This window comes from Misgurnus anguillicaudatus, chromosome 16, assembly GCF_027580225.2.
Source record: "Misgurnus anguillicaudatus chromosome 16, ASM2758022v2, whole genome shotgun sequence".
NCBI classification, from domain to species: domain Eukaryota; kingdom Metazoa; phylum Chordata; class Actinopteri; order Cypriniformes; family Cobitidae; genus Misgurnus; species Misgurnus anguillicaudatus.
In genome coordinates this window covers 21861105-21885423 of record NC_073352.2, presented here as the reverse complement: position 1 = coordinate 21885423, position 24319 = coordinate 21861105, and the positions used below count along the sequence as shown (strand labels likewise).

Below are 24319 nucleotides of genomic sequence, written 5' to 3'. Positions count from 1 at the left end.
TCATACAGGAGTGTATCTTAAGACACATCAATGCCACTGGCATATTTAAAGATCTGTCACTGCAAGTTATTTTCTGTTGAGATAGTTTAAACATGCGTCTTGGCCTTGTCTGTAAAACCGGAGGTCCGAAGTCTTTGAATAGTCTAAGCACATTCATTAGTGTATAAATTAAAAAGATTTTTTTATAATGAACACCATCCAAATGACCTTGTGGTAATATATAATGGGTTTATTCCTATAATAAAAAATAAATAAAACTTTACACATTAAGTTTTATTATTTATAAGGTTTTAAACCTTACATTTAACCTTTTCAAACAAAATATCAGAGATGTTTACAGATGTCAGCTACATGTGTAAGTGTCAACATTTTGTGTGAAACTGCTAACACCAGGCCTGCATGAGCTACAGTATGAAAATGAGCAGGAAGCAAAAGGGGAACTGGGTACGAAGAGTTCTGTGGTAGGGTGGAGTTTTGTCCACTGTTGATCACATTCATTGTCCAGTTTATCAACCTGCGCTTCGTGAACTCATCTCACCCTGATACCAGACCACACTGGAGAAAAGTGCTAAGGTAGGAACTCGTAGATTTCTGTAATAGTTGAAAACTGGGGATTATCTATTGCATCATAGGCCAAGACTGTGTAATTTGAGATTACATTTTTATCTGTTTCTTAACTGGAAAGCTAAGTAGTGTTGTTACTTGGAAAGAAACAAGCTAAAGAAATAAGTTCTTCAATAATGATAGAAACCTCATTGTCTTTGCTCTTTGCTTGCTTAACAATGTGCTGTGTAAATAGCCACTCAACAACTTTAAGTAAAATGTACAGGAGAGAGACACAACATTATGGCTTAAATAAACCATTTCATCACCTCTCTAAGTGGTTTAACAAAAATGTTATATGTGTTTACTATTAACCATCTCGTTTCATGGTCATTCTAAGCAAAACAACATTCCAGCTCAGAATTAAATTGATCTTCTATGCAAATTGGACTGTTACAAGAGAATAATAAAGGGCTTGTTCTGGGCTGCACATTTATACCTAACAGAATAAAAGTATACGTGTACTAGCAGTCAACAGCCAGATACATTTAAATAGTCAAACTAGTAGCACCTATAAATATTTCTCAGGAAAGGGTAAGTGTGCTATACATATTTGCACCTCTTTTACCTTCTCACGGCACACTGTTACTCCATTATGGTAAACCAGATGCATTTGTCCATTTAAATATGCAGTAGTTAACACTACTACCTGATGGTTATTGGGATAATTGGGATCTTAGGGAACCATTTTAAAGTAAAAATAATTTTTATTCAAAATAACTCACAAATTAGGTATAAACTGATTAATAACCATGAATAATAAATGACTGATATTTTAATATTGAAGATGCATAGCCACGTTGCTTCTGTGTTTTAGCACTATTACATACATCAACAACGTTTAAGCAAATGTAGAGTTTCTCCTTCACACACCTTTAGTTATTCTTTTGTAATGCTAAATGCACGATAAGATATAATCAGTTTAAATTCCATATCTTGCGTCGTTTGCTTTGCATTGACACAACATACAATGGAGCCAATATACTGTAGAATTAAAGAGACATATCATGACAATCTGACTTTTTCCATGTTTAAGTCCTATAATTGGGTCAATCAACCCAGTAACTTGGTTTTGGTAAACCATTCTCTGCAAGCATGTGAAAAAATAGGTCATTGAAATTGGGCTCCCCTTGTGATGTCAGAAGGGGATAATACCGCCCTCTTAGGGGCCAGTCACACCCATAGATATGTATATAAAGGCTAGATGGCTCGTCCGCGCTGCTGGCCAATTGAGTGCAACGTCCGCATTTTGGCGGCCATCTTACGACAGGGCGCTCGCTCACTCGTAGCATTGAGTTTTAATGATGCAGGTACTTTTAAATGACCATAACTTGCTTAATTTTTAACCGATTTTCAAACGGTTTGGTTTGTTATAAACGTCAAAGATGTACCTATGACACTGCATACCTATACTAAAAATAAAAAATAAATTCATGAAACATGTTAAAGGATCCAGAATTATAGCCACGTTAATAACGTTTGTAAAAACCCAAACCGTTTGAAAATCGGTAGAAAATTGAGCAAGTTATGGTCATTTAAAAGTACCTGCACCATTAAACTCAATGCTACGAGTGAGCGAGCGCCCTGTCGTAAGATGGCCGCCAGGTGATGCCGTTAGGGACTCCGCCTTGAGCCATCTAGCCTTTATATACATATCTATGGTCACACCAAAAGCGTTTATGGCAGTTGCAGGCGCCTTTTTGGAATGATATTCTATGGACAGGGAGCGTTTGTGCGCTGTTTATGCGAGGCCGCCGGCCGCAGCACACGCTTTTGAAGGAGCGCTGAGAGCGGAGAAGCGCCCGACGTCATTCGTGTCTTTTCATTGTCCAATCGAATGAGGGGAGAGGCGGGCCTTACGTTGTGGTGAGGGAAGTTTACAGTTGCTTTGAAGAACCGGACTCCACTCGCTCACTCTCTCCTGCGTGTTTGTGCACCTCTCACCCTCAAACAAGGTCAGAGCAAGCGTCCTCTTTTTAAAGTTTCTGCTAATATGACAGTTAACAGCAAAAGAGCGCTCACCCTTCAATATTTGATTGACAAGACAGCTGACTAGGTGGTTGGTTAGCAATATAAAAAGCCGCGTCACACTGCTCTTTTTAAAAAAAAAAAAAAGGCAGTGCGTCGCGCCTTGCGTTTGCAAGCATTTAAAGCACTTTTGGTGTGACTGGCCCCTTAATCTGCACTATCCAACTATGGCACTGCCATTTAATGCAGAGATCAGCTCATTTGCATTTAAACGGACACACACAAAAACGGCACATCTTTGCTCACACCTACAAAGTGGCGATTTTAACATGCTATAATAAATTATCTATAAGGTATTTTGAGCTAAAACTTCACATACATACTCTGGGGACACGAAACATGGTCACTGGTGTGGTACCTTTTCAAAAAGTACCCTTTTTTAAATAAAATGTGCATATTGGTACATCAAATGGTAGGCCCTTTTTTAAAGGTACCATCCCAAAGACAACTTTTATACCTTTCATTCTGAAAGTGCACATATGAGAATTGCACAAAAATGCAAATAATTTTAAACTGAAGGGTTTTGTAGACTATTTTAAGTCCTGTGAATAGCATTTACTATTACTTACATTTATGCATCTGGGTATTTTGAACCCATGGCCTACAATTGCCCAAACTATATTCTGCCACTGAGGTGAATGAACATTAAATAGTTCATATTCTAGAGTTAATAGAGAAGGATTTTCTACCATAACTTGTGACATATGTAGCATGCTTAAAATACTGTAACGCATATTTGTCACGAAGAGACTCATTGGTTAAGAACCGCAGAGGTGAAGATAAAATGTGGTCTAATTTGGCAGTCTATCGTTTGCAAAGTCCCTCCCTCCCAACATCAGCAATGCACACATACTTATCATTCAGGAACCTTATAGACACAGGGCATTCTAGACGGTTCCTGTTGCTCAACAACACTCTCAATAAACTCATGAAAACTGGTAATGGCGCACATTAACCTTGTGTGCATATGATGTTTCATTTTCATGTAAGCGTGATCAATAATAATGCAATAATAGCGTAAAACGTTAAGCCAGTGGTTGTATTACAAAAACTAAAATTCAGAATCCTATCTTATCTGTTTAATCACCATATTTTTAATTTGCATCCCATTTAGAACATTGAACTTGTCTGGATCTTTACTTTGGATTTGTAATATGGTCCCAGATTCCCTAACACCTGTATTGATCAGTTACTGGGTAGGTTTATGTAACATCTGTCTGGAAATAACCCTGATGTAAAACAGAGACAAGCTTAACAGTATTTATACTTGTACTGCATACTCATGCCGATACATACTGAGTTTCCCCTTCCTCAGTATCACAGAGCAACACTGATGCAACTTCCCTCTGAGGTCCACAGTGTCAATGCTTGTAAGTCATCGCTTTTGAAAAGTTGTCAAGTTTAAGACGATAAAAGTAGGCTGCTAAAACCAAAGTGTGTTACAGAGCAAGCCAAACTTCAAACTCACAGTGTTATTATCTTAGTAAAGAGTGCATTTAAAACGTGCCCTCAAAAAATGATCTTGTGCTATTAACCTGCATTCAACATGCTGTTATTCTGTTTGATTCTTATCACAAACCATTTAAAATGTTTTAAAAGTGTTAAAATGGGGGTTGGTTGTGGGAGAAGAAGAAACCAGGAAATGCTCTGATAGTGTTTAAAATAGGCACTTCAGCTTCTCTACCACACAACGCAGACGACTCAGCATTATACAGCTACATGAGAGAAACTAACTGTTGTTTAACTGTATTATATGGAGGCATTGCTGTTTACTTGCTGTTAAGTAATGAGGAACAGAAATGACTGAGATGTTGTTTTAGAGGACACTGAGAGAAAGGTAACTTTACCAAAGGTTTCTTTACAGTTTAACTGTTATCTTGTCAAGATAAGAAAAAAGCCAATTAGTTACAAACAGAGCTTTCTATTTCTACAGTTTTTTCTATTATCTTTTTATTGATTTATTAGATAAGTGGTTCTCTAACTCGGGGGACCTCGGCCCCCTGATGGGACCATACTTGCTTCTGGGGGCCCCAGTTTTATGACATTTAATAAAATTCATTAAAATAAGACTACTTAGCAACAGCACTACATTGTTTAAATTTTCTTTGGGGGGCCGCGAAAGGGATGCACTGTACACAAGGGGGGTCGCACGCCGAAAAAGTCTGAGAACCACTGTGTTAGATCATCTAAAAGGCACAGTACTAGGTTAAAGATTCAAAACTAAACTGTAACTGTAAGCTAACTGTAAGGCTCTGCAGCAAGGTTTTTGTTAATCATTTAATAAATAATTAACAAATTCCTCATACTTTTCTTCTCTTATAACAAACTTTCCCACCTGCTCCATGCAGTTGCTGGAATCAATGGTGTCTTTGTGATATTATGTCATTACACGTTTTGTTTTGAATAACCAGCAGTAGTTTAATAACCAGTGGGGTTGGTTTTATTAATTTTTGTATTGTATAAAGTGCAGAATCCATAGTGAGAACCTGATAGACCAGATTGGACCAGAGCAGGAAGAAATGTTCGAAGGAAACATCTGATCTAAATGAGGAAATATTAGCAACAAAGAATTTCATTGACACTGACAGGAGGACTCATGCAAACTATTCCTAATCATCCGTTGAATAGGGAAAACCTGAATATAGCATAAAATAAAAGCCATTCACTTTCATTTGATTAAAGAAAATGCATTTTGCATATGACAGGGATAATGTATAGCAGCTGGTTGTTATTGCAGAAATGAACCCTGACCCGACGCAAAGTGGAGGATCTTGTAACACACTAAAGGGGGTTAATTTCGCGATAACAACCTGCTGCCTGTAGATTATCCTGGTTATTACATGACTATTTACCTCATAAGTAAGGTAAAGAGCATATTGATATAACATATTTTATTTGCTAATTTTTAACGAATACAGACCATTCGTGAGAACTTTTTTGTTCAAGTGAAGTTACTTTATTATCTATGTTGGGAGAACATTTGAAGTTTTTTACAGTGTATACAAGTTTTACAATTATAAACAGTCCAATTATATTTGTGTCTGTTTATATGTCTGTCATTTATGTCAACATATTTTATGTCTGTGCGTTATTTTATAAGTTACAGAGTAAACTTACATGATGTCAACATGACTGTACATCCTTATGACCACAATGTACATCATAGACTAAAATATCTCTCTTTGTTTCCCTAAGATTACATCAGTTTTAATTGAACATGTCAGACATCATTCTGGAGGAGATTTTTGTAAAACGATCCCAGCAAAAGAAGAAGACTTCTCCTTTAAACTTCAAAGAGAGGTTGTTTGTACTCACACAAGATAAAATATCATATTATGACTATGATATTGATAAAGGGGTAAGTATGTCTTCGATATCTACTTTTTACTTAGATATATGAATATTTAGTAAATAACATCTTGATTTAAATATATTTTTTCAAGATTTAATTTACTGTAAATATGATTTCCCAATTTTCGTTCTACAATATAATTTTGCATGTATGTTTTTATAACACAACTCTCCTATGGGCTGTGTAGAAAAGGAAAGGACTGAAGGGTTACGTGGACATTGAAAAGATCAAATGTGTGGCGATTGTGTTTCCTGATGACAACGCACCTCCTGATCGACTTTTCCCATTTCAGGTGGGTCTGTTAATAAAGTATAAAACTATATAAGAGTATCTACATTATGGTGCAGTTCCCAGACAGGGCTTAGGTTTAGTCCAAGACTAAAATGCTTGTTTGAGATGTCCTAACTGAAATCAGCTTGCACTTTCATATCTTAAAATTATTAGTGCCATTGTTTGTCTCAGGTTGCATACCAGCAGTAGCGTCGCTCCCGTTACGCAGTCTGCGTAGGGCACTATCTCGGTTGCTCAGAAAATAAAATTTAATTCCGTATAAATATAATTCACAACAACAACATACATACAAACTATATGATGTTATATACATCATTTGCGGTGAGAAAGCAGATGATGCGCGACGCGCCATCCCCCTGACCCGCCACCTGACTGCAGATGATGCATGTTTAATGGCGCTGCGTAGATCGATCCGCAAAAAAACATAAAAGTGCCGCGAGAGCGATTAGAAAACATGCGGAGCAGTCTGCTCTCGCGATACTTTGATATCATACGCCATCCGTTTGCACAGTTACACGTCACAGTTGATGGACAGCTATGCCCGGGAAAACACAGCATTCTGTCTTTAAATGGAAAAGAAAAGTCCAAAATAAAACCCGTGCATCACTTTCAGGTCAGTTCACAAGCTTGTTAAAATGTGTAGCTTTGACTGTTGACACAACCAACTTATCTGCGTAATTTAAATAGTTTGACCAATTTATATCATGTAACTTCAATTGTTTAAGCATGGTAAAGATACCTAACCTTATGCTAAAGACATTTTAGCATATGCTAAAATGTCGTTTTGTATGCTAACTATACTTATTTATTATTTGAATTACCAAAACCTGCTTAACTGAATGTTAAATCAATCAAACACCTGTATTATTGAGAACATACCCATACATACCAACCTTTGCTTTTGTTAATTTACTTACAAGAAAGACATTTAGAAATTCTCCAAAATTGCTTGGATTGATTTATACTGACATGTAAGATTAGCTTTGTCACATTAGATTATTAAGCTAAAGTCCATTAGCTACATGTATAGATACTGAAATATAGGCCATAATATATAATTGCATATTTGTATAATTGTAAATAATTTGTGTGTTGGTGTCAAAATACATTTATAAATGATAACAATAGCATTTTAATAAAGTTGTATTTTCACACATACTATAGTTGTGTGTGATTTTGTTGTTGTTTTTTACCCTGCTGAAAAAAACTGCATAGACCAGCATGGGAATTATGCTGGTGGTCACCAGCAAACCAGCACCAAAACACAACATATGCAGGGGTGCGTTCCACTCCAGTTTAAGACACACACTCGCAAACTTCCCTAAGCACTTCCCCTCGGGGGAATCCCTGTCGCCATTTTGAAGTGCGTTCCACTTCGTCAAGTGGACGAGGGAAGTTTGTATGGACAGACCCTCAAAATCGAGGGAGCGAGTCTGCTTCATATGTACACTTCATGCAGCTTCATATCCCACAATGCAGCACGATTGTGACGTCACTTCAGCAACTCGCGCTTTGCACATGGAGGGGGCAGTCTCCACTTTCCATGTGATCAAGGGCTTAGGGCGATCCATTTGAACCCACTTCAAGTGTTCTAGCACTAGTGGGCACTCGTACAACGTAATCAATGACGTACATCCAAGTGAACGAGACTGAGGGAAGTTAGCGAGGGAAGTTCATGAAAAAACGAACTGGAACGCAGGGCTGGTCTTGCTGGTATGACCAGCAGGGGATGCTGGTGCTAATGCTGGTTTGGTGCTGGTTTAGCTGGTGCTAATGCTGGTTCTGATACTGGTTTGATGCTGATGATGCGGACCTGCGTGCCAGTTATATATTTTTGTAATGTATGTTTGTAAAAAGTACTTTAATATCTTAATATAAGGCCGTCTTCGATTCATCTAAACCCTGTCCGGGAAACTGCCCCTATGTGTCTATAGTTATTTAAACGTATATTGTGTTAATTTTCAATTCAGCAGAGAACAGCGGTATATAGCAAATATAGCATTCATATAGCATTAATTTAAGGATTTTTTTAGGCTGGGGGAATTATTATTATTATTATCACAACAAAAAATCCAGTGTTAAATTAACTCCCACAGAGTTGTTGTCAACACCTTTTCAAAGCTTATATAGCAACACACTTATCAGCGTTAAATAAACATGTTCAAGATAGTTACATTTTTAACACTAGGCCAGAGTTTTTTTGACTTACAAAAGTGTTAAAGGGGTCATAGTATTTGGAGTCACCAGAGGATGTGAAGTTTTAGCATAAATTACCACACATATCATTTATTATAGCATGTTAAAATTGACACTTTGTAGGTGTGAGCAAAAATGTGCCGTTTTTGGGTGTGTCCTTTATAATGCAAACGAGCTGATGAAATGCAAACACTGATCGCAATGATGGTGACTTTAAATAAACAGCCAACTAACTCTACAAGTAAGATGTAAAATGCAATTTTATGATTGATAGAGAGGATAAAGCGGGGTTCCTACGGATCATTGAAATCCTTGAAAGTTTGTAAATCTGGGGGGAAAAATTCAAAAGCCCTGGGAAATTTTTGAAAATATACATACATAGATACAGGTCATTGAAAGGGCTTGAATCTATTTTATGCAAGACGTTTTCTTTGAAAAAAATAATTATTCTCTTGTGTGTAGTGTAGGATAATATCATAAAAACATGTGCTAAACGTTTAAGTGCTTATATCTTCTGTATGCGAATGTTGATCGTACCAAAATGCTTTTTTGCATAGTTGTGTTTGACACATGAAAAAACGTATCTGGTTACGTATGTACTGTTGTTCCCTGAGAAGGGAACAAGACGCTCCGTCTCCCTTGCCATACTTCCTGCATCCCTGTAACGCCGTCTTTGGCAATATTTCAGATAGCAATATACTTCCTGGCTCCTGCATCACTCTGTCTTTGTTGTTAAGCCTAACCATTGGTTGAATTTGATATACACATTCAGACGCACTTACCCCTGGAGGCATCCACAAAGTCTCACCGCATTGACGCAGCGCGAGTTCCCTCGAAAGGAACTGTAACGATATATCTTAAAAGGTAACACGATGCTCTCACTTAAATGTGCTCTCACATTAAGTCCTTGAATTTGAGGGTATTGGACCTGGAAAGTCCTTGAAAGGTCCTTGAATTTGAAGTTAAATACGGTGTTGGAACCCTGATAAAGTACCAGATTCCATTACAGGAGGATTAAAAAATTGGTGTAAATAATTTAGTTTTATCTGCAGGACACATGGAAACGAAAGACTGAAATGTGTGGGTGGCGTGTAATTACATCTCTAAGGAGTTGAGTTTAACACTTGCATGATTAACTGTGTCAATTAACTCTCTGACAACAATTTACTCTAAATATGTTAAATTTACTCTTTAGGTGTTGAATTCAACTCAGAGTTTAACACTGAAATTTGAACTTTTCAATTTTTGCTCTGATTATTATTGTAAGGCAGTTGAACGTAAGAAAGTTAAAAGTCGAAGCTTTTCAGGCTTTTTACCAACACAGAATCACTGAGCAGAAGTGAAACCTTTTCTCTTCAAAGTCTTAAATCAGAGGAACCACAGAGCTCAACAGGTGCTGACAGTGTAAATGTGTCAGACAGAAGAAAATTGTAGGCCTGCCAACTTTATAGCTCAAAGATGGAGGACAGACGACATATCTAAACAGATATTAAACTACAGTCAATTGTCATTCTTAGGATTGAATGACATATATTTATATTTACATTACTGTCGGAAACAAATGCTTTGCAAGCCATAAAACATAACTAATATGAAAATAAATTTTCTGGTAAACAAAGCTACAGAAGATAAAGGGAGCTTTTGGCATTAGTTGATTGTGCTGAATAGTAGAGGTTGAGTTAAAGCCAACAGGCTGAAATTATGTAACTAACATTATGTCTTTCTCTTGTCCTGCAGATTATCTATGATGAAGGCCCTCTGTATGTATTTGCCAGGTCAGACCAAGTACGAAAGCAGTGGCTACATGAATTAAGGAATGGTCAGTTTGAAGTCAAATGAAAGTCGAACACATTCAAATTAAGTCATGTTTGGGTACATTACATATGAGATAAGGAAAGATAAGGATATAAATAAAAAGGCTTCCCTTAAAGGAATAGTTAATCCAAAAATGAAAATTCTGTCAACATTTACTTGTATACTCTAATGCTGTTACAAACCTGTATACATTTTTTTGTTTTGATGAAAAGTATATTTTGAGGAATGTTTGTAACCAAACTGATCAGAAGCCACGTTGACATCCATAGTACAAAAAAAAGAATACTATTGAAGACAATGGGGCTTTTGATCGGTTTGGTTACAAACATTCCTTAAATTATCTTCTTATGTGCTCCTCAGAACAAAGAACTGTATACAAGTTTTGTAACAACATGAGAGTGAGTAAATGAGGACAGAGTTGTCATTTTTGAGTGAACTGTACCTTTAAATCTTTATATGTTAATATTGATGTGTAAGTATATTAAAACATTTTCATTCTTGTCTTAAAGTGGTTCAGTTCAACAAGGACTTGATGCAGAAGTACCATCCGTGCTTCTGGGAAGATGGCATGTGGAAGTGTTGCAAGCAGGAGGTTAAACAGGCTGTGGGATGCAAAGTGTTGGAGAGCAAAAATGGAGGTTTGTAAGGACCAAATAGTGAGAGTTATCGGCAATTATATACACTTAGCACTTTCTTTTTTCGATACATGTCAACATCTTTCACTCTTTTCAAGGGTTTCCTGCCAGAGGTAGCAGTAAACGCATTTCCAGAAAACCACTCCCACCTACACCCGAAGAGGTTGGTAACCAGACTATCTTTGACAACACATGGATGTACAATCAGATTTGTTCCTGTGAACTGATCTGTGTTGCCCTCCTGCCTTAGGAAAAAGTATCCCGACCGCTGCCACCCCAGCCACCTATGGCCACAGGCTTCAATGTGGGCATGACTGTTATAGCTGAATATGAGTATGCACCAATGGCACCCCACGATTTGGAGCTAAGAAAGGATGAAGAGTACACGCTCTTAGATATCAGTGATCCTAACTGGTTTAGAGCTAGAGATAAATATGGGTAAGAGACTGCACTGCAAAATGATCAAGGGGGTCTTTTACATTATGACATTACATTTAAAGGGGTGGTTCAATGGTATTTCATGCATTCTGACTTATTAACACAGTTATAGAGTTGTTTCCTCATGCTAAATGTAGGCAAAGTGTCAAAAAAGCAGTTGGGCGTGTTACAGATTATTTCTGTGCCGAATGCACTTCGCCAGGGTTAGTGCAAGTTTCGGAAAGTTTTTTCGATTACGGGTCCAGCTAACGTTTTAGGGGTTTCTATACGTATCACTTCTTTTATGGGCACTTCCTCCGGAAAACCCCGCCCAACCGTCAATCAGCGGGAGACGCTAGAACTTACAAACATCACATAACGCGACACAGCTTTGTTTAATTTTTTTAAACATTTTGTTTAAAACTCAACAATGGCATGAATGAAGAAGTGTGTTTTTGGATGTAAGGAGAAGAAAGCCAGCCTTATGGAAACAATGGATATAGTTTATTATCCGGGGTAGCAGCGGAGTTTTGCGTGTGTGTTTGATTCGCTGGATTTCATTGAAAAGTCCAAACCGGGTCATGAGTTGCATGCCGTAAGTAAGACTTCTGTCTTATGTTGGAAATAGGCGCGTGCATATTATATAAATGACACGAACATGTAGTGAATCATAAGTTAAACAGTGTTGTATAAAGTGTTGCATGACTCGTACTCACTCCTCTCGTGGTACAACTCCTCCTTCATAAAGAATCTGTAAAGCTAATCTTTCTTTTATAAATCTGATTAAACTGAAGACTCTTCGGAGATATAAAGGAGGATGTAATACTACTCTATAGGTACTCCAGATTAACATCAGAAATGCAGAAACAGCTTGTGTTATGTGAGCTTTAACACTTATTTGTCAACACGCTAAAGCAAGTTACAATATAAAAAATGTCTGTTCAGATGATGCCTTTACTTTACAGTGATAGATATGAGGATGTTTTAACTGTTGCAAAAGCCAGAATGTATGAACCCAGCTGTCAAATGATTTGCATATCGGGTGAAACTTTTACAGGATGTGGGTGAAGTGTAGTCAGGTGGAACTAGCTGTCCAATCAGAGCTGTTTTCATATTATATGTCATCTCGGATATGAAAAGCATTATTATTTCATCTCCCACACTGTTTACAGAATTGAAGGATACATCCCAAGTAACTACATTGCTCAGGTCTTAAATGGATTGGAAAAATATGAGTAAGTACAATTGAGAAACAGACACCTACACCCGCACTTACACCTACACCCATCTGAGTTTATGTGAACCCTTATAATAACCTTATAAGCAAAGGCTTACCACAAAGGATGTTGAAGTCATTTTTAACTAAAGCGAACTCATAGACCTTAAATTATCAAATAATAATGCTCTTCTGTCTTATAGTTGGTACTGCAAGAATGTTAACCGCAGTCAAGCTGAGAATTTACTAAAAACAGAAGTAAGTACAGAGCCGTGATGGCTATCAAAAATGTGACTGGCTTATCAATAACAAGTGTGTGATCGCTATACTCAAATGTATATTTTTCATTGTTTTCTTTAAACATAAAATAAAGATGGCGGTTTCTTGGTGAGAGACTCTGGCAAATTCACTGGAAAATATACTGTCTCTGTGTTCACCAAGTCTGGTGGGTAAGTTAGCATGAATCTTACTGTCAATGTATCAATACCAGAACCACAATAAAAGATTACACCTACTGAGAAAGAGAGATTTCTTCTTGCAAAACCTACCTGAAAGCATACACACTTTTAAATAAGACAATCACATAACTTCATTGTTCATAATGAATGTGTGGTAATGAATTAGCCTATCTAAAGAAGATTTCAAATTGAAATTATGACCAATGACCTATGGACTATGGTTGTTGGACGATATGGGCGGGTCCTGCGCAAAGTGATGTCAGTTTGCTCAGAAAATGGCAACAGCTTGTCCTATGAGACCGCTGAGGTGTGGGGCGGGCATATTTTTATCATTACAGGGTGGTTGAGTACGCTCACAGGCAACAAAATTATGTTCAAACTACATGTTTAAATTTTTTTCTCATATTACACGGTTGCCTAAATTATTAGAACACCTGAAAGAATCACAAAAAACGCATCCAAACATGATTTTATTTTATAATTATGGTTGCTACTGGGGTTTTTTTTTTTTGGCCGTAGCCTACTGTTTTTATCCACTTTCAACTTTATTATTTCATACAGTTGTGTTTAAAATAAGCAGTGTACTAATAAAATTGTAAAAATAGAGTTTATTTCAAATGTATTGAAAACATTACACATTCAATTCCAAATCAAAGCATTAACACAATTTTCTGTCTGTCTTGTTCTTTTAATGGGAAGCAAAGAAAATTAATGTTAAGCTGTTCAAAAAAATAGCAGTACCAACATTTTTACTCTGTGGACACTGGACACTTAAAACTAAAGTCATTTCTTAAGATATAACTTAACTTTAAACTATTAAATAACTAATATTTAGTTTCAAACCATTTGTTGACAACTGCTGTGTCCAATAGAGTTAACCAATTTTTGGCACATAGAAACAGGTATTTCAGTCCAGGATTCACAGTTCCTATCAATTTTTAGGTTTTGCTTCAGAAACTGAATTTTAATGTCATCCGAGTCAAGTTTTCAATGGGGTAGAGATCAGTGGATTGAGCTGGCTAGTCCATAACTTTAATCATTTTTGTATGGAACCAAGATTTTGCTCTTTTGCTTGTGTGTTTTGAGGTTGCTGTCTTGTTGAAACACCCATTTTAGAGGCATTTCCTCTTCTGCAAATGGCAACATAATCTCTTCAAGTATTCTGATGTATTCAAACTGATCCATGTTCCCTTGTATACGAAAAATAGGCCCAATGTGGTCTTATGAAAAACGTCCCCATACTATGATTTTTTCACCACCATGTTTAACTGTCTTAAAGGCGGAGTCCACAATGTTTGAAAAACGCTTTGAAAAATGAGACGGGCCGACTACCAAAACACACTTATAGCCAATCAGCAGTAAGGAGCGTGTCTACTAACCGACATCCTTGCCGGGTTGCGTATGTGTGGGGCGGGTCTATCAACAGAAGGTCCAGATTCTATTGGGGTAGGGGCGTGTTTGTTTAGGTGATTTCAAATATCAACATTGGCTTTCAAACATCGTGGACTCCGCCTTTAACAGGGCACTGTTGCTTGAATTCAGTACACAGAGTTCGCCTGAGGTTCTGTCGATAACCACTAGACCCCAAAAGAAAAACAATTTTTCTCTTTAGGACACAAAATGTTGCCCATTTTTTTTGAGGCAAGTTGATATGCTGATGTGATTCTGCGCATGCCTTACGGGGGCTTCTTGCAAACAGCTTAGCTTCACTCGGATGTATTTTGACTCTCACAGTACTTACTGATCATGGTAGATCATCTTTGATCTTTCTAGAGGAGAAGAAAGTCTGAATCTGATCACAGCTATCTGAAACATTACTAATGAAGTTCTAAGCAAATACATTGACATTATGCCAGAGAAATGTGCTGTATTTGCTGCAAAAGGTGGACATACCAAAAATTTAAAATGAAAGTGGATAATAACAGTATGACTCATTTCAATCTGATATGGAGATGTGTTCAAAGCAACCATCATTATGAAGTCAAATCATGTTTTGGAGGCAAAAGGCCAATATTTTTAGATTTGTCAGGTGTCCTAATAATTTTGGCCACCAATGTAGGTGACCTATTAGATATTTACTGTATAATCTGTTTTTGTTCATTCCAGAGAGGCTGTCGGCAGCTGCAGACACTACAACATATGCGTCACGGCACAAGATCAGTTCTATCTCGCAGAAAAGCACAACTTTAGCACTATCCCAGAACTTATCAATTACCACCAGCACAATGCGGCAGGTAAATCTCAGCGCAGTTATTGTCATCCAAATACACATTGAGAAATTATGGGGTGTGTAAACATGTGCATGATCACCTCAAATGTTTCTATGTCAGGTCTGGTAAGTAGACTAAAACACATCGTGTCAAATCAGACCCGACATGCTCCATCCACTGCAGGTCTGGGTTATGGTAAGTTCACATTTGGCTATTTTCAATATTGACATTTCAAAGCTAAAATGTTAAGAGTGCATTTGTGGGTCTGACATTAAAAAATATGGTTGACAAAAGAGGTGTGCTAAAAAATGCATCCGTTTCTATTTTTTATCTCCAGGAGCCTGGGAAATCGATCCTCGACAGCTTACGTTTATCAAAGAACTTGGCAATGGCCAGTTTGGTGTGGTGAAGTATGGGAAGTGGCAAGGCCGCCATGATGTGGCTATTAAAATGGTGAAAGAGGGCTCAATGTCTGAGGATGACTTCATTGAGGAGGCTAAGGTCATGATGTAAGTTTGACTATATCTTCCACAGTCTTACTTAATGTTGTGTATTATATTATTTACATATTTCTTATTTATTATTTCAGGAAACTCTGTCACGAAAACCTGGTACAGCTGTATGGCGTTTGCACAAAACAACGACCTATTTATATAGTCACAGAATATCTCAGCAATGGGTGTCTGTTGAACTACTTACAGGAGAGCCTCCAGAACCCCAATAGTGTTCTGCTGCTTGAGATGTGTAAAGATGTCAGTGAGGGTATGGCCTACTTAGAGGCCAATCAGTACTTACACAGAGACCTGGTACGTGTAACAAAAATTATCTAATACAAACTAGAGGAGATATTTCAATATGGTCCATTTAAAAAATAATATGGATTTGTTTTTGTTTGTACAGGCTGCGAGAAACTGTTTAGTAGATTCAGATGGAACCATTAAAGTTACTGATTTTGGATTGTCAAGGTAAGAGTTTTACTGTTGTAAACCCCCCTCCCAATTTAAAGCACCAGTTTGTCCATCAGCCTCTTTGATCCCACCATCCCGTTGTCAAGGTACGTGATGGATGATGAGTACACCAGCTCTATTGGCTCAAAGTTCCCTGTGCGCTGGTCTCCACCTGAAGTCCTACTTTTTAGGAAGTTTAGCAGCAAGTCAGATATCTGGGCATTTGGTGCGTCAACTTTACCTTTTGTCAATAAAATGGTTTCATTTTCTCTTCTCTAACTTATTTTGCATAATTGTTCCTGACAGGTGTTTTGATGTGGGAGATTTATACTCTGGGCAGAATGCCATATGAACGGTGGAATAACCAAGAGATTGTGGAGAAAATATCTGCAGGTCAACGGCTTTATCGTCCACAAATGGCCAATGACAAAGTTTATTCTATTATGAACACCTGTTGGCATGAGGTACACAAATAGTATAAACACTTAACTGTTATTAGATCATATTTGCAAATGTAAAGATGATAGAAATCATATCAAAATGTTTACCTTTCTCTTTACAGAAACCAGAGGAACGGCCCAATTTCCAGGATTTGGTCATGGCTATCAAGGATTTGCTCTTTAATATGTAAAAGATAATGAATATAACATAACTACCGTGAACGCTTGTACATTAAGGATGTAATTCACTATATGGAAAAGTCTAGGGACAAAAAAAATTATATATAAAAAAAACATTTCATATAATAACCCAATACTGTGAATGCATTAAATGTTTAATATATATTGCATATTTCCTGAATAAATCCATGTTGCATTATTTGAGTCAAGAAAAAGAGAGCTGTGATTTCTTTAAAACAGGTTTTTCCTTTGTGTAATTTTGTATTTATAAAACTGCAGTTTCATGACTATATCAAAAGCTACTTGTTTGTTTTAATATTATTACACCTATTAACAATGAAAGCTACAATTGCAGCAATAACTAAAAATTTCAGATTGTATGGATTTAATGTACATATTGACCACAGTATTTTTTACTGTTGATTTGACTGCATATTGATATCAGGAAAACAACCATACTAAGTAAACAGAGTCTGAGAAAAGTTTAAGTTTTTTTGTGTAAATACTGTTTTAATTTTAACCACATCCTCTACTGTGGTTAAATTCTGATATTTAAATACGTATACACTTTCTCTTTGTAGCAGTGTGATTAATAAAATAAGACTGATTTCAAATACTTCTTTTGATTTACTAATTTTGTTACGTATCTATCGTCATTGCTGTTAACACACAGTTTGGTTGCCAGTGCAACATAATTTGTAGGCTATATTTACGCTAAAATAGTGCAATATGTAATTTAATAGTGTACTAAAACAATATAATTATCTAAGATATATTATCTAATTATCTATTATTTATTAAGGTTTCAGCTCACATAAGTTACCGTATTTATTTCCATAAGCTGCAGTGTAAAAGTTAATTTTAAACCTAGAAATATAAAAATAACTTGATATTAACGCTGTCGTTATAGCTTGACAATATTGTCAGAGTTTTATATGCTACGACCCAAAGATGCTCGGACAGGGGGCTGACAAGATTTGACAGGTTGTTATTAGAGAGAATCTGGCAACCCGGTTACAGTCAGTCACTTTACCAGGAAGTTTATTTAGACGAGACCAAATACGCCACCGATGGATGATACGAAGAAAAGGTTCGTCAAATAAAACCCAATTGCTGTATTTATTTTTTATTTATTGTATTTTTGATTGAGTCGTATAAGTAAGAAACATAACCGATAGCAATTGCTAGAGTAAAATACGCTTAAATTTATACGCCAACCCAAATCATCCATGTTTCGGTTTAAAACACCATTAACTTTTTTATGTAGCTTTATGAATGCTATATGGTCTTTAGTTATAAATGTACAGTGAAGATTAATAGTTAACTGTGGCATTCTTTGTTTTAGACAACTTGTGATGTAAATGCAGTAGTCATATGACCCAATTCTCTTCCCTTTCAGTTTTTGACTGTGTGTAAAACATAGTATGCTGCCTACCTAGACAGCATTTTAAGCGTCATATGTAAATGCACATGCGCTGCCTCAGAACTCGCCTGTTAAACATAAATGCTCTCTTTAGGCAGCTCAGTATGTTTAGTGTATAATAAGGTGTTTGACTACATGAGGCGTCGCGCAGATCAACAGGCGTATGACATCAAAGTACCGCGAGAGCGATTCGTTAGTTGACAGGTCCGAATGCTTTCGAATCGCTCTCGCGGTATTTTATGACATTAGCCGATGAGGCTGTGCAGTGTAACATACACGATTGTTAACTTGTATTGTATCAACATACAGATGGATTCCGAAGCTGCATACCGCTCTGACTTTTACATTGGTCTGGCACTTGCTGTGAGCTCCACTATTTTCATCGGCGGCAGTTTTATATTAAAAAAGAAAGGCCTTTTGCGACTAGCAAAAAATGGCTCTACAAGAGCAGGTGGGTCAAGTAATTTTACTGAGCTACCAATGCACAATACTTTGTCAGAAAATTCTAAAACTATGTTTTTATTGTGATTAAGTCACGCGTTTTCCTTGTTTAATCAAAGCTGTTCTGTACATTTTTTTCTTAGGTCAAGGTGGCTATGCATACCTGAAAGAATGGTTGTGGTGGGCGGGGCTAATATCAAGTATGACATTACATTACATTATATTCCACATGTAGGACTTTAGCAGACACCTTTAAACGTTTTGTTAATGTTATTCTATTTTTAAAATAACAGCAATGGCATCCTTATCCAGCCAATCAATATTCATAGAAAATGTACAATGTGTTTGTTAATGGTGTATTTGTAAATGTTGGTATCTCCACATTCACTTAAAATTATTTTTTTTAGTGGGAATAGGTGAGGCAGCAAATTTTGCAGCTTATGCATTTGCACCTGCCACATTGGTAACGCCTCTGGGAGCATTGAGCGTTTTGGTCAGGTAAATTAAATAAATGTTTTTGTCTGAATAATCTTTGCTTTCCTTTAAACCGTAATAATACACTATACAACCTCATTTGTCCATATTAGTGCTGTACTCTCATCATACTTTCTGAGTGAACGGCTAAACATCCATGGAAAAATTGGCTGCTTGCTGTGCATCTTCGGCTCCACGGTTATGGTATTCCATGCTCCACAGGAGGAAGAGGTTGCTTCCTTGAGCGCAATGGCAGAGAAACTCAAAGATCCAGGTAACTTTTTTTGACCAGCAATGTGTGTGGCCAATACTGTTAAAGGCTTTAAGGATTTTATTCTCTTTCTTGTATATTACAGGATTTATTGTTTTTGCCGTCTGCATTGTTGTGAGCAGCCTGGCTCTGATCATTTTCGTCGCTCCTCGTTACGGTCAGAAGAACGTGCTAGTGTACATCCTCATCTGCTCTGTGATTGGCTCACTATCCGTGTCCTGTGTTAAAGGCTTAGGCATCGGCATTAAAGAGCTGTTTGCAGGAACTGCAGTTCTGAAGGAGCCATTGTTTTGGGCTCTGCTTGTATGCCTTGTAATCTGCGTCAGTATTCAGATAAGCTACCTCAACAAAGCCCTCGACATATTTAACACCTCTTTAGTTACACCTATTTATTACGTCTTCTTCACCATATCTGTCATGGCCTGTTCGGCCATTTTGTTTAAGGAGTGGCTTCGCATGTCCACTGATGGGGCCATCGGAACTGTTAGTGGCTTTCTAACCATAATCATTGGCATTTTTCTTCTTCATGGTTTCAAGGACATCAATTTTAGCTTGGACTCTCTCCCTCTATGTCTGCACCATGGACCTCAAGATAGAATATGCAACCAACCTTATGTCGCTCTGCCATCTGATGAGAGAATCACTGGAGATGAAAGCAATCAGACTAAGGAAAGAAGCATAAAGGGTGGTTTTCCTGAGAGTTATGACAAGAGGAGCAATGGGTCGGTTGTTACAAAAGAAAATTTCACTAAAACTGCTTAGTGAAGACTACTAAACTATATTTTTCTACTGTATATGCTACTACAAAAACATTTAGCAAGCCATTAATACTGTGAGATTCATCTTTCTTTAACAAGTTGTGTTTAAGTACTGCTTATATTTTAAGTCTTAAAGGGGCCATGGCATGAAAATCTGACTTTTTCCATGTTTAAGTGCTATGATTTTGTCCCCAGTGCTTCTATCAACCTAGAAAATGTGAAAAAGATCAACCCAGTAACTTCGTTTTGGGAAACTATTCTCTACAAGCACATGAAAAAATAGATTGTTGAAATTTAGCTCTCCTTATGATGTCAGAAGGGGATCTTTTTATAATAATACCACCCCTTAATCTGCACTATCCAACCACAGCACTGCCATTTAGTGCAGAGAAAAAGAGAGAAAATAATTCACAGCACAATTGAGTTTCAATTTCAACAAACCACCATCATTATGATCAGTGTTTGCACTTCATTCGCTCATTTGCATTTTAAAGGACACACCCAAAACGCCACATTTTTGCACACATCTACAAAGTGGCAATTTTAACATGCTATAATAAATTATTTATATGACATTTTGAGCTATAACTTCACATATGTACTCTGGGGACACCAAAGATTTATTTGACATCTTAAAAAAGTCTTGTGACATGGGCCCTTTAAATGCTAAAGACATACCTTCACTTGAAAATGCATATTTTTATCTTGCCTTATATTTTTCAAACTGTTGATATTTTTCAGAGTAGCAAGAATGTCCAGAGGTTTACATTTAATAAACATATGTAGTAAAACAGTGTAAAATAGTCTGCGTTACACCAACTTATGTTGTGCCATCTTATTTATTCCAGGACCAAAAAGTTTGCCTAGTTTATAAGCTTAATTTATTAATAGGATAATCTAGTTAACATTGGGCGCATTGTGTTCTTTAATGTATCTTTTATATGTGTCTATGTAAAGATTTTAATAAAGATTATTTCTAGGTAACCTTGTGTCTTTATAGAGCTTGAAATCTATTAAATTCGTGCACTTCTTCTTTCTAGCTCAAGGCATTTTTTACACATCACGTGAGTAACTAAAAGTGCTATCTGACTTTATTTTAAGTCCAGCAATTTTAACAGACATTATATGAGCCATTGAAGCATTCCCTGTAAGACAATGCATTCCAGACTTGAGTTCCGGTCTGGTAGTTGTGAAAGGAAAGCCTTTTCTAGATTTCAATTACTTAGATCCATAAAAACAGAACACTGAAAGGTTATGTTCCTGGATGTGTGTTATATTTCATATTTTTCATCAAGTCAAATGTCTGGTGGCAATACAAAGGTCTTGCTGTGGGACTGTACATGCATCCTTTTCGTTTTTAGAATATATGGCCTTCAAAATACAGGAGGCAAAATGAGGCACTTTGTCCTTGAGACTAAATCTTGATCTTTTCTTGATACAGTTCTTATGTTCCCATGCCACAGCCTTAGTTAGGTGTTGTCATCCAGGCAGTGGCTGAGGCTCCACTATTCTGTCATAGTCTCAGTAAATGATGTTTTACTCCTCTGCGTCTGCTCTAGTCTGTTAAGGATAAATTGACTTGTATCGATGAATCGTTCCACGCAGTTTACAAAACACACCTCTGTCCTGGAGTCAAGCTTCGGACCAGGCTTATCCATGCACTTCTCCTGAAAAGACAAAGATAACATTACAGATAGTTTGGCGCCATGAATACATTTTGATAAACTGCTATACATCACGTTTGCTCAATTCTGCATTCTTTCCTGATAATGAAACACTTCCAAACCTGCCTATGTTTTTCCAAGTACATTTTAAGACCACGATAAACTTGTTAAGGTGTTATATAGGTCTGGAACTACACTTTATTGGAAAGAAGACCTTCCTGAACATCCTGCTTTCTTATTCATTTAAAAACTAGGTAAAACACCTGCACAGTTATAAAAATGCTCACAATACCAGCAATGAAACAGAAGATTATAAAACAGACATATCAGACATATCTTTAGATGTTTAATCTATGCATTTTGCAGGGTTACATGACAGCAAAACTCTTACCCAGCACACTTCTGTCATTTGATGGACCAGCTGTTGAAATCTCTGTTTCTGAGACTCGATCTCGATAAACTGCTGCAGTTGAGGGTCTGCTGTAACTCCTTGATTATCCATGGGAGAAAATAATAGCAAAGACTAATCGAAAACAGTTATAAAGGTTATGATGACTACTGAGTACGCTATTCCAGCGCTGGTGTTGACCTTCACGTGCCTCGATAACCAGGAAACAGTACCCTGGCGCACCAATAAACACACTGGAAAGCAGGACACGGATATGACGTACGATTCCACGCGGAAGTCACCGACGCGACTGCAGGACAAGGGTGTTTAGAAGCAATAAGGTTGGTAAACAGTAATGTTTTCGTATTTCGTATTTTCATTTCGATTGCATTAAATAATGACCCGTCTATTTATTAAAAGATTCAGTGAATGTTTACGAAAGACGCAACTCGAATTTAAACAAAGACAGTTACAGATGAATGTCAAGGTCTTGCTAAAACCAGCTAGCCTAGCCACATAATGCACATAAATGTGGTCTGAACATTCAGTGAGTTTCAGCTTTATATCTTAGAACCAGGCTGTGGGTTTTATGTGCTGATCAGCTCTGTCTGTGAAAATTGATCTGGCACCTAAACAAATTTTTATTAGATACCTTTGTCATAGATTGTTTATCAAATGTCAAATTATAAGGAAAGACAAAAGTGATTGTTATATTTATACATACTGTGGAATTTAAATGCATTATTTCTTTTTTGGTTCAGCTTTCTTGGCACAATGGGTCGTCACTTCGGAGATTTGGCCAAGATCAGGCATGTGATTACCTACAGCATTTCCCCCTTTGAGCAAAGGGCTTTCCCAAACTACTTTTCAAAGGGAATCCCCAATGTGTGGAGAAGATTCACATCATCTGTATTCAAGGTTGCACCACGTAAGTCCTGTTGTTCAAGGTTAAGTTTCAGCTATTTTTATATTTTCTGTATTACTTTAGCTAGATGCATTTGTGTGCACAATGCACATTTTGTTCTAAATATTTTGTTTCAGTGCTTTGCCAATGTAAAGACACTTTACCATGCTAATGAAGCAATTTTAAATCTTGGTTGTGAATTACTAAATGTCTCTTTGTCTGCCTACAGCCATGGTTCTGATGTACCTGACCTACACATGGGGCAATCGTGTCCATGAACAGGGCAAAAGAAAAAACCCGGCAGACTATGAGAATGACCAGTGACACTACTTAGTTGAAGATGTGTCCATGTGTAACTTCTTGTTTCTGTACAATTCATCAATAAAGAAAGTATTTATGAAAATGTATTCCTGGCTTGTTGCCTGTGATATTTACTTTGCAGTGATTTACCTTGTTACTAGCATTTTTATTTTGAAGCGTTGTGTCTTGGTATAACAAACGTTTCTATTTATTTAATTTGTTTTGAAAAAGTGCTTTTATATTATTATTAAGTATCTTGAGAAACCTGAATTAAGTTTTACATCTGGTTTACATCTGGTTCTTTGCATGTCTTCCCTTACGAAAATTAACCATGGTTTTATTGTGTATTGATTACTATGAGCAAAACCATGATTTCACTACACTAACCATGGTTTAACTATGGTTTTTGAAAACCATGGTCATTTTGTAGTTACTATGGTTTTACTACAACAACCATAGTTTTTTTAACTGTAGTAAAACCATGACTAATTTTCGTAAGGGTTTATTCTTCGTAATGTTAAAGCTACTATGCTGCGTTGTGTGAATGGTTTGTTTTAATGATCAATGATCTTTGTTCACTGTTCCAAATCGGTATGTAAACAGGTTAATTAAATGTCAATTAATTTCCTTTATTATATCACTTTCATAATATTGGCGTTGCTGGAATATCAAAAGCAATATGATATCAAGCAACTGAGAATCAAAAATTATTTAAATGATTTTCTCACGCATTACCAATTAAGCGTATTGCAGCATTCACATACATTTTAGTTTTTTTACAAATAAAATATATCTCATAATTTCAAACTCACTTAACGTGACCAGTGTCAATAATATGGTCGATAACTTACCTGTAAATACATGTACATGATTACTACATAGTTGAATTACACTTTTAAATTATAATG

The 24319-nt window shown here is 36.7% G+C and overlaps 4 protein-coding genes across 7 annotated transcripts; 3 read left to right on the top strand and 1 right to left on the bottom strand.

The window, feature by feature from the left end:
* The first annotated feature begins 421 nt into the window (after positions 1–421).
* btk (Bruton agammaglobulinemia tyrosine kinase) lies at positions 422–17402 on the top strand. Of its 4 annotated transcripts, none has more exons than XM_055178412.2 (18): positions 422–573; positions 5827–5989; positions 6171–6275; positions 10208–10289; positions 10795–10923; positions 11019–11083; positions 11171–11358; positions 12510–12572; positions 12757–12811; positions 12920–13002; positions 15118–15245; positions 15342–15416; positions 15559–15730; positions 15811–16027; positions 16122–16186; positions 16276–16394; positions 16475–16632; positions 16731–17402. In XM_055178412.2, the coding sequence occupies exons 2-18, from the start codon at positions 5849–5851 to the stop codon at positions 16797–16799; spliced, it is 1914 nt and encodes a 637-aa protein (XP_055034387.1). In that variant the 5' UTR covers positions 422–573; positions 5827–5848; the 3' UTR covers positions 16800–17402. The 4 variants fall into 4 exon arrangements, with proteins under 4 accessions (XP_055034387.1, XP_055034389.1, XP_055034388.1 ...); XM_055178414.2 differs by lacking the exon at positions 422–573 and adding an exon at positions 3806–3827; XM_055178413.2 differs by lacking the exon at positions 422–573 and adding an exon at positions 4316–4468.
* Positions 17403–17742: 340 nt separating this feature from the next.
* LOC129422483 (magnesium transporter NIPA2) lies at positions 17743–21139 on the top strand. Its single transcript, XM_055178448.2, has 6 exons — positions 17743–17878; positions 18521–18662; positions 18796–18852; positions 19060–19150; positions 19240–19400; positions 19483–21139. Exons 2-6 carry the CDS (start codon positions 18521–18523, stop codon positions 20157–20159), a joined length of 1128 nt encoding a protein of 375 aa, XP_055034423.1. The 5' UTR covers positions 17743–17878; the 3' UTR covers positions 20160–21139.
* An 89-nt stretch (positions 21140–21228) lies between these two features.
* Positions 21229–22351, bottom strand: timm8a (translocase of inner mitochondrial membrane 8 homolog A (yeast)). The gene is made up of 2 exons (XM_055178449.2): positions 22211–22351; positions 21229–21822 (listed from the first exon to the last, which is right to left on the bottom strand). The coding sequence occupies exons 1-2, from the start codon at positions 22319–22321 to the stop codon at positions 21661–21663; spliced, it is 273 nt and encodes a 90-aa protein (XP_055034424.1). The 5' UTR covers positions 22322–22351; the 3' UTR covers positions 21229–21660.
* Positions 22352–22408: 57 nt separating this feature from the next.
* Positions 22409–23518, top strand: uqcrq (ubiquinol-cytochrome c reductase, complex III subunit VII). The gene is made up of 3 exons (XM_055178450.2): positions 22409–22548; positions 22969–23135; positions 23341–23518. Exons 2-3 carry the CDS (start codon positions 22982–22984, stop codon positions 23433–23435), a joined length of 249 nt encoding a protein of 82 aa, XP_055034425.1. The 5' UTR covers positions 22409–22548; positions 22969–22981; the 3' UTR covers positions 23436–23518.
* The last annotated feature ends 801 nt before the right edge of the window (positions 23519–24319 follow it).

Bases quoted from the DNA above. Each gene is read 5' to 3' on its own strand.
- timm8a (XM_055178449.2), bottom strand. From the start codon at position 22,321: ATGGATAATCAAGGAGTTACAGCAGACCCTCAACTGCAGCAGTTTATC. The intron at 21,823-22,210 runs GTAAGAGTTTTG...TTGTCTTTTCAG, and splicing joins AAATGACAGAAGTGTGCTGG to GAGAAGTGCATGGATAAGCC.
- uqcrq (XM_055178450.2), top strand. From the start codon at position 22,982: ATGGGTCGTCACTTCGGAGATTTGGCCAAGATCAGGCATGTGATTACC. The intron at 23,136-23,340 runs GTAAGTCCTGTT...GTCTGCCTACAG, and splicing joins TGTATTCAAGGTTGCACCAC to CCATGGTTCTGATGTACCTG.
- btk (XM_055178412.2), top strand. From the start codon at position 5,849: ATGTCAGACATCATTCTGGAGGAGATTTTTGTAAAACGATCCCAGCAA. The intron at 15,731-15,810 runs GTAAGTTTGACT...TTATTATTTCAG, and splicing joins GAGGAGGCTAAGGTCATGAT to GAAACTCTGTCACGAAAACC. The intron at 16,395-16,474 runs GTGCGTCAACTT...TGTTCCTGACAG, and splicing joins GTCAGATATCTGGGCATTTG to GTGTTTTGATGTGGGAGATT.
- LOC129422483 (XM_055178448.2), top strand. From the start codon at position 18,521: ATGGATTCCGAAGCTGCATACCGCTCTGACTTTTACATTGGTCTGGCA. The intron at 19,151-19,239 runs GTAAATTAAATA...TGTCCATATTAG, and splicing joins GCATTGAGCGTTTTGGTCAG to TGCTGTACTCTCATCATACT. The intron at 19,401-19,482 runs GTAACTTTTTTT...TGTATATTACAG, and splicing joins AGAGAAACTCAAAGATCCAG to GATTTATTGTTTTTGCCGTC.